Source organism: Ahaetulla prasina, chromosome 10 (assembly GCF_028640845.1).
Source record: "Ahaetulla prasina isolate Xishuangbanna chromosome 10, ASM2864084v1, whole genome shotgun sequence".
In the NCBI taxonomy this organism is placed as follows: domain Eukaryota; kingdom Metazoa; phylum Chordata; class Lepidosauria; order Squamata; family Colubridae; genus Ahaetulla; species Ahaetulla prasina.
The window spans coordinates 26050124-26060110 of NC_080548.1; the positions used below are offsets into that span (position 1 = coordinate 26050124).

Consider the following 9987-nt stretch of genomic DNA (forward strand, 5'->3'; position numbering starts at 1 on the left):
CTACAACCGTTCTTTATGTTTCAGCCTCCAGTCCGCTAATCATCTTTGTTGCTCTTCTCTGCACTCTTCCTAGAGTCTCCACACCTTTTTTACATTGTGACGACAAAAACTGGATGCAGTATTCCTCATGTGGCTTTACCAAGGCATTATAAAATGGTATTAACACTTCACGTGATCTTGAATCTATCCAGAAATGGTATTCAGCCGGTTCCGACTGGTTCACCCAAACCGGTAGCGGAAATCACAGGTGGGCCCACTCACCCACCCCGGCTCTCTTCCATCCTGTTTAGGCATGTTTTTGAAATCTCTGCATGCATGAAAGGCAAATGCGCCGGCAAAACGCATGCACAGAACTCCTGGCACATGCATGGACGGGGCACATGCTCTCACATTTGCGAACCGGTCGGGAAAGTAAGTAAATACCACCCCTGATTCTATTCCTCCGTTTATGCAGCCTAGAACTGTGTTGGCTTTTTTGGGCAGCTACCAAAATAAGAGAAAATCCAGTTCTCACCAGACCGAGAAGGACTGTGTTCTTCAGAGCCGTTATTTGATAGGGCCAAGCCCCTCTGTGGCAGACAAGACCGATAAGATTGATAAACCAAGACTGGCAGAAACTAGATGGAAAGATTTCTTGCAAGTCTCTTGCTTTGCGCTGTACCTTAGGGGTTTCCAAGCTTCTTAGAACCTGAACACAGGGTGAGTAGTTTTGATCGTGATTGTTTTTAAATGTAAAATCTGATTCATGCACCATGCCTAAGAGTGATTAGTTTGGTTGGGACCCTTGTGCATTGTGAGAACGGCGTTGATGATGTTATTGACCCATGGTTTATGGCTCAGCAAGTGATGTAATCTTCATATACAGTTTTGGTCCCTGTATTATTAAAAAAAGATGTTGAGAATAGAATAGAATAGAATAGAATAGAATAGAATAGAATAGAATAGAATAGAATAGAATAGAATAGAATTTTTTATTGGCCAAGTGTGAATGGACACACAAGGAATTTGTCTTGGTGCATATGCTCTCAGTGTACATAAAAGATACCTTCATCAAGGTACAACACTTAACAACACTTAACGATAGTCATAGGGTACAAATTTAACACTTAATGATAAACACTTAATGATAGTCATAGGCTACAAATAAGCAACCAAGAAACAATCAATATCAGTATAAATCGTAAGGATACAAGCAACAAAGTTACAGTCATAAGTGGGAGGAGATGGGTGATGGGATCGATGAGAAGATTAATAGTAGTCCAGGTTTAGTAAATAGTTTGACAGTGTTGAGGGACTTATTTGTTTAGCAGAGTGATGGCGTTTCGAAAAAAACTGTTTTTTTTTTAGGGGACTGGAGCCTAAAACATATGAAGAACGGTTGCAGGAATTGGGTATTGGCTAGTCTAGAGAAAAGAAGGACTAGGGAGAGACATGATAGCAGTCTTCCAACCTCTGAGGGGCTGCCACAAAGAAGAGGGGGGTCAACCTGTTTTCCAAAGCACTCAAAGGCAAGGCAAGAAATGATGGATGGGAACTAATCAAGGAGAGAAGCAACCTAGAACTAAGGAGAATTTTTTTTTTAACAGTGAGAACAATCAACCGGTGAAACAGAAGTTGCCTTCAGAAGTTGTGGGTGCTCCATCATTGGAGGCTTTTAAAAAGAGACTGGATAGCTACTTGTCTGAAGTGGTGTAAGGTTTCCTGCCTAAGCAGAGGGTTGGACTAGAACAGGAGTCTCCAACCTTGGCAACTTTAAGCCTGGGGGACTTCAATTCCCAGGATTCCCAGAATTCTGGGAGTTGAAGTCCTCCAGACTTAAGGTTGCCAAGGTTGGAGACCCCTGGACTAGAAGACCTTCAAAATCCCTTCCAACTCTGTTATTCTGTTATTCTGATTGCATGCTGTCTGAGCTTAATGCTGTTCTTTGGGGGCTGTAGTTCTTCCATCTATTAAAGATCCCGTGTTTGCAGAAATGGAAAAGGTCTGTCAAATTGTCCTCTTTTGAACGTGTGAAAATCTACCCAACTTTCTGTTATTCATGGAGCCATGACTTCATACTGTGCTTCATACTGTGAACCAACCGAATCCCCCTTCCCCCCACCCACCCAACCTGCATCTGCCTCTCCCCAAAGTTTTTGGATGAGTAGCACCAAAACATCTAAACCAGCTGGCATCAAATTGGAATGTAGACGGTATAATATCCCACCCTGGAATTTAAGCGTTGTATTAGGAAATAGAGCATAGAGAATAGTTAGGAGTTTTGAACGAGATTGAAGGACCAGACTAAGAGGGTGATAGAAATAAGACAAACCCATTCATATGTAGTGAAGAAATGCAGATTTACAGGTCCTGGGTAGGCACTGATCGTGCTGTATAATAGCAATAAATCATGCAAGCAAAGTCCAATGAGAGCTGTTGAAGTTGTGAGTTTATCTGTGCCGCTTTTATCAGACAGAAATGATGGTCCCCAGATAACTTTATTTGCAGTTTTCTTGGATCACAATTATTGCTGTGTTCCACAAAACTGTATGAGATAATAAATACGATCCTTTTTAAGGTGCCCCAGGATCTTTCTATTTGGGCAGCGAAAGACTGACAAATGGCTCTTTTGAAAAACTTGAGAATATTCATTTCACTCTTGAATTTTATTTTTTTTCTGATTGCCCTGGAAAGATGCCTTCTCCTTCGCAAAGCTTTCTACCAAGGTTCAAATTTGGAACTAATATCCTGAACACCAGGAACATTTCAAAACAGTGATCTACTGTTTGGACTCACCAGAAGGAAGTTCTTGGGTTTGGATACAGAACCTCAGGTCTAAATGTTTTAAAGGCATAGTCACTGAGTTCTACACTAAAGTGTAGTTTTTAAATGGTATTTTAAATTGTACATCGTTGTTGGTTTTACTTTGCCTGTACACCGCCCTGAGTCCTTCGGGAGAAGGGCGGTATAAAAATCAAATAAATAAATAAATAAATAAATAAATAATAAATATTAGTCTATGACTTACCTGTCAGAAGTAGCCAAAAAATTAAATATGCTGTGTTCTGCGCCTGAATGTGTTAAGGGCCCCATTTCTTGGCTATATTAACATCTATGGCAATAATTTTACTTGGCAACCATATATTTTGATTCTGTATTGTTTTTATGAATTTATTGCAGGGGTGAAATGCTCCCGGTTCGGACCGGATCAAGCGATCCGGTAGTGATGGCAGTGGTGGTGGGTGGTTCGGAGAACCGGTAGCAAAAATCCCTGCCCCCCCCCCATGTCCACCCAATGCCCATTCGCCCGCTTCCCCGCTTGCCCCTTATTTTAAAAAATGCTTTTAAAAGGTTAAAAAAAAAGAGGCTCTGAGGATCCCAGCTGAGCCACGTGATCATCAGAGCCTTTTTTTTACTTTTAAAAGCATTTTTTTTACAACCTAATAGATTGTTTAAAAAATGCTTTTAAAAGTAAAAAAAAAGGGCTCTGATGATCAGGCAGCTCAGCTGGAATTGTCAGAGCCTCTTTTTTTTTTACCTTTTAAAAGTATGTTTACAATCTATTTGGCTGAAGAGGTTTTACCAGGTTCGCCTGGTTCGTCAGTTGCGCCCCTTCCTTGACCGGGATGCCTTATGCACAGTCACTCACACTCTAGTCACTTCTCGTCTGGATTATTGCAATGCTCTCTACATGGAGCTACCCCTGAAGTGCACTCAGAGGCTTCAGTTAGTCCAGAATGCAGCTGCGCGGGTGATTGAGGGAGCCACACGTTGCTCCCGGGTAACACCGCTCCTGCGCAGTTTGCACTGGCTACCTGTGGTCTTTCGGGTGCGCTTCAAGGTGTTGGTTACCACCTTTAAAGCGCTCCATGGCTTAGGGCCTGGGTACTTACGGGACCGCCTGCTGTTACCCTATGCCTCCCACCGACCCGTACGCTCACACAGAGAGGGTCTTCTCAGGGTACCGTCCGCCAAGCAATGTCGGCTGGCGGCCCCCAGGGGAAGGGCCTTCTCTGTGGGAGCACCTACCCTCTGGAACGAACTTCCCCCTGGTTTGCGTCAATTACCTGACCTTCGGACCTTTCGCCGTGAATTGAAAACGTATTTGTTCATCCAAGCGGGACTGGCTTAATTTTTAATTTTTAAATTTTGAATGTTTTGAATTTTAATAATTTTAAATTGGGTATTCTGTTTTATTGGGTCAAATTTGATGGTTTTTAAATTTTTCGGCCATTATAGAATAGGTTATTTTAATCTGTTGTTTTAAAATTATATATTGTTCTGTTTTAATCTGGCTGTACACCGGCCTGAGTCCTTCGGGAGAAGGGCGGTATAAAAATCTAAATAAATAATAAATAAATAAATAAATAAATAAATAAATAAATAAATAAATAAATAAATAAATAATGCTTTTAAAAGTAAAAAAAAAGATTGCCCGCCACAGCTGATCTCTCACACACACACGCACACAGACCCGCATGTGCTGTTCTACTTACCCTGTGCCTCCTTTTGGCATGAGCTGCATGTGCACACATATGCACCTTGCATTTGGTGCATGGTGCGCACCGCGCATCCGCGCATGCATGCCCAGCCAGCAAACTGGTACTAAACCGCTTCAGATTTTCACCACTGCTTTATTTTTTTATGTTTTTAGTTTGAATACTGCCTATGAATCACTCGTTAAGAGAGTTGATTCTAGAAATTCAATAAATAAATACATAGATTCCCCAAAGTTTCATTTTGAAATAGGAAATTGGGTTTCGGCAAATGGAATTCTGAAAGAGTTCCCTCAGGACTCCACCGCCATTTTCTTCTTCCTCTCTGCTCACGTCTCACACAACAGAAATATCTTTTTTTTTTCTTTTTATCTTTTAGGGTCAGAAGAAGAAAAGGGGCCGAACCTCAGAAGGATGGATCCCTTCACTTCTTCTCCATATGATGATTACTTTGAGAAAGACTCCTATAATTCCAGCGGGAATGATTCTGAGATTTTTTATGACGACATTGAAACTTCAAGCACAATGCATGTGGTTTCTATGGTGATTTACAGCACCACTTTACTCTTCGGGACCATCGGCAACGGCCTGGTCATCTTCCTCACTGGTTTCCAAATGAAGAAGACAGTAACCACCATGTGGTATCTCAACTTGGCTCTAGCTGATTTCATATATGACCTTTCTCTTTCCTCAGAGTTGCTCTATTTCGCCCGCGATGAATGGATTCTTGGGTGGCTACCCTGCAAACTGGACAGTGTGGTGTCTTTCCTAAACATGTTTGCCAGCGTCTTCTTCTTGACAGCCATCAGTGTTGACCGCTGTGTTTCTGTAGGGTGTCCCGTTTGGTCCTTGAACCATCGTACGCTTCGGCTGGCTTCTTTAATAGCTGTCCTTATCTGGATGATGGCCTTGGGACTCAGCACCCCCTATTTCTACTTCCGGGACATGGAATATGATATGGACGACTCTATAAAGTGCTCCTATAGCTTTGGCTTGGAAGAGGACAGCAGCCACACGTCCCATCTTTCTATGGTGGTGACTGAATTTGTGATTGGGTTCTTCATCCCCTTCAACATCATCTTGGCTTGCTACTTCATCATTGTCTTTAAGCTCAGAAGGAAGCTGTTTGGTCAGTTTGGTGGTAGATCCTTCAAGATCATCATGGCGGTCGTGGTAGCGTTCTTCTGCTGTTGGTTCCCTCACCACTTCTTCTCCATTCTAGAAAACTTGGTCGATGAGAGTTTTGAAATGAGAGTTGTCATTGATATTGGGCTGCCATTGGCTAACGGTTTGGTGTGCCTCAACAGCTGCCTCAATCCATTCCTATACGCTTTCGTGGGTCCAGATTGTAGAAAACTTAGCTGGCGTTCCTTCCTCTCAGCCTTCAAAAGTGCTTTTAGTGAAAACTGGACCACATCTTCTTTTTCAAGTAATAGGAATTCTGGTTCTACTTCAGGAATAGGGGAATCCAGCATAGTGTGAGTTATTCTCAGTGGTGGGATTCAGCCAGTTCGCACCACTTTGGGAGAACCGGTTGTTAACTTTCTGAACAGTTTGGTGAACTAGTTGTTGGAAGAAATCATTAGGGCAGAGAAGCGGTTGTTAAATTATTTGAATCCCACCACTGGTTATTCTTCTTACACTATAGCTATAACCACACAATGTACTTCCTGAAGTCACCCATTATCTTGATTCACATAACACAGCAAACTGTAAACTAACCAAATGGAGCTAAGCCACAAAGTTAAAACTCATCAGGCTTAGTTGCAACCGTTAGCATTGTTATTAGCTTGGTTAAGTGTTAGCAGCTCTTATGGCTTCCCAAAGATGCTTTTTCGAAAGGCAACTGAACTTTGTCTTTCTTTGAAACTCTTTCACTTCTCATTCAAGAAGCATCTTCAGAACTGGATGAGAAGCGAAACGTCTTCAAGGAAAAACCGAGTCCACTTGCCTTTCGAAAAAACACCTTTGTGATAGCCATGACCTAGATGACTGAGAATCTTCATAGATTCTTATGGCTTCCTTCAAAAAATTTAGTTAGTCGAGCTAAGTAATGACCAAGCAAAAATTGCAAAAAGACACTGAACTTGGTCAGAATTAATTTTGGTTAGGATTTTGGTGGCTCGTTGTGCTGGGCTGAGGAACCAGATTAATTTGCTTAATCTGGTTCCTGAGGTAACCCAGATTAATTCCTGAGGTAACCCAGGAACCTGATTAATTTGCTTAATCTGGTTCCTGAGTTAACCCAGATTAATTCCAGAGGTAACCCAGGAACCAGATTAATTTGCTTAATCTGGTTCCTGAGGTAACCCAGATTAATTCCTGAGGTAACCCAGGAACCAGATTAAGCAAATTATGGGAGCACACTTTGATACTTGTACAGAGTAAAACATCCATATGTGTTCTGAGTGACCTGCTCCCACACACACACAACAAACTCACATTTTGCAAATAAAGACAACACTCTTGGATGAGTTTGGTGGATATTTCTGAAACAGGACCTTTTCAGTGGTGGCATTCTGCACTTTTCAACAGAACCTTCTGTGTTCATTTCAACAAATTTGTCATTTCTCAAACTTTCTAATGTTTATTCTTCCCCCACTGTTTATTACAGCATTCTACAGCCTTTAACCTCCAGATATATTGGCTTATTATTCTCAGGGTATACCCTAAACCAACAATAATCTAGCAGCTCTTGAAAGCATTAAATTCTGGTAGATGAATTTACTGGGATAGAGTTGGTTTGCTATTATCCATATCGCTATTTTTGTAACATGTATTGTATAATATGTATCTTGTGTATTCTAATTTCTGTTGATAACCTTATTCACCAGCTATGAAAAATAATTGTAAAAATAGGATAATGATTACCTTTTATAACTGCTTTTCTGCCTTCTTATTTAGGGTTGGTCTGACTTCTAATCTATTAGGAAGTTTAAGACTATTTAAAGGTCGGTTACTTCCCCCCAGTGATGGGATTCAGCCAGTTCGCACCACTTCAGGAGAACCGGTTGTTAATTTTGTGAGCAGTTTGGCAAACTGGTTGTTGGAAGAAATCATTAGGGTAGAGAACCTGTTGTTAAATTACTTGAATCCCACCACTTCCTCCCCCCACCCAATAAATTTTGTGTAATATAATTCTATGTGTTTGCTTGTTTTAATCAAACTAATTTGCAATTAGCTAAATTTATGTTATGTGCCGCTGTGGGTTTCATGGACTTTCAAGAGACAGGATGCTTTGATGGCAAAATGATTTTGTTCCATATTCTGAACGATCTTTCAATCTTGCATTTAATAGCAGTAGCAATAACACTTAGACTTATATACCACTTCAGTTTACAGAGTCAGCATATTGCCCCCAATAATCTGGCTCCTCATTTTACCGACCACGGAAGGATGGAAGGCTGAGTCAACCTTGAGCTTCTCAGATGGAGAGTCAATAGAACCCAGGTCTGGGGGTGGCTGATGAGGAAGAGGAGGAACAGCTGGGTCCAATGCCTGTTGCGTGGATGTGCAGAAGGCAGAAGAGAGGAGAGCAGTGGAAATCTGTGGGCTGATCCTTGGGACTGAAGAGACACTACTGCTAGCTCTGGGGATAAAAGGCAGGGGGCGGAAATGAATAGGTGTGGCAGACAACTATTCATCAACTGGACCAAGGGGAAATCTGAAAAGAAGGTCGTCATTGATTCTGTATTATCACTAGCAGATGTTCTTGAAAATAAAGATTTGTTGGAAAAATATAGTGATGGAAAAGCCAGTTTTTCTGATGCTGGAAAAAGCAGGGGTGAAATCCAGCAGGTTCTGGAGAACCGGTAGTGAAAATTTTGAGTAGTTTGGAGAACCGGCAAATACCATCTCTGCCTGGCCCCAGAGTGGAGTGGGAATGGGGATTTTGCAATATCCTTCCCCCAGGAGTGAGGAGGGAATGGGGATTTTGCAGTATCCTTCCCCTGCCATGCCCACCAAGCCACGCCCACAGAACCCGTAGTAAAAAAAATTGGATTTTACCACTGGAAAAAAATAATTCCACATACGTGTAGGCCTGTATGTGTGTGTATGTGTACTCACAAATACAGTGTCAACCCTGAAGTGAACCTGGCTGAGGCCATCTTGGAGGCTTCAGGGTTGCCACAAGCCAGAAAAAGGATGGGCGGGTGGGGGCAGGCAGTGCCGACTGGCGGCAGCCCAGGAAGGGCCTTTTCTGTGGGGGCTCCCACCCTCTGGAACGAGCTTCCCCCAGGACTTCGTCAACTTCCTGACCTTCGGACCTTCCGCCGCGAGCTCAAGACACACCTATTCATTTGCGCAGGACTGGACTAGATTTTTTTTAAAATTTTAAATGTTTAAATTTTAGATTTGGTTTTAAATTGGGTTTTATTGTTTATATGTCTATTTTAAATTTTGGCCTATATAATAAGTTTTTTAGATGAATGTTTTACTTTGTATATTTATGTGTTTTTATATGGCTGTACACCGCCCTGAGTCCCTAGGAAGATAGGGCGGTATAAAAGTATGATAAATAAATAAAATAAATAAATAAACCCTGAAGTGAACCTGGCTGAGGCCATCTTGGAGGTTTCAGGGTTGCCACAAGCAAGAAAAAAGGATGGGCGGGTGGGGGGGGGCAGATAGCTGGGGGTTTGTAGTCAAAACAAAAAGTTTTCCTATGGGAACCAAGGACATTCTCACAACTGGCTGGCCGGAGGAGGAGTGAAGTAACCAAAGAAAGGGCCAGCACTTTGATTGGACAGCATGACCAGTGACATGCGGGAAGGGAAAACTCACTTTTTAATCTGGTGAAAACCAGGTGAATTTGTTGTGCTAATATGATGTATCCAATAAATTGTTCCTTGAGGAATCGACCTGCCTCGGAGTTCTACTTTCTATGGTCCTGGAGAACTGGCAGCGGAAATTTTGAATAGTTTGGAGAACCGGCATATTCCACCTCTGGCTGGCCCCAGAGTGGGGTGGGAATGGAGATTTTGCAATATCCTTCCCCCAGGAGTGGAAAGGGAATGGGGATTTTGCAGTATCCTTCCCCTGCCATGCCCACCAAGCCACACTATGCCCACCAAGCCACACTCACAGAACCTGTAGTAAAAAAAAATTGGATTTCACCACTGGATTGAAGCCTCATCTCGTTTTAAAGTGCATTACATCAGAGGTGGTATTCAGCAGGTTCTGACCAGTTCTGGAGAACCAGTAGCGGAAACTTTGAGTAGTTCGGAGAATCGGAAAATAACATCTCTAGCTTTTCCCAGAGTGTGGTGGGAATGGAGATTTTGCAATATCCTTCCCCCAGGATTGGGGAGGGAATGGGGATTTTGCAATATCCTTCCCCCTTGAGTGAGGAGGGAATGGGGATTTTGTAATATCTTTCGCCTGGAGTAGGGTGGGAATGGGGATTTTGCAATATCCTTCCCCTGCCACGCCCACCAAGCCACGCCCATAGAACCAGTAGTAAAAAAAAAAATGAATTCCACCACTGCTGATAAGGCTTTCAAGTCCAACT

The 9987-nt window shown here is 42.3% G+C and overlaps 1 protein-coding gene across 1 annotated transcript; it reads left to right on the forward strand.

The window, feature by feature from the left end:
• The first annotated feature begins 634 nt into the window (after positions 1-634).
• LOC131204552 (C3a anaphylatoxin chemotactic receptor-like) lies at positions 635-7567 on the forward strand. Its single transcript, XM_058195941.1, has 2 exons — positions 635-699; positions 4855-7567. Exon 2 carries the CDS (start codon positions 4890-4892, stop codon positions 5955-5957), a length of 1068 nt encoding a protein of 355 aa, XP_058051924.1. The 5' UTR covers positions 635-699; positions 4855-4889; the 3' UTR covers positions 5958-7567.
• Positions 7568-9987: the final 2420 nt, after the last annotated feature.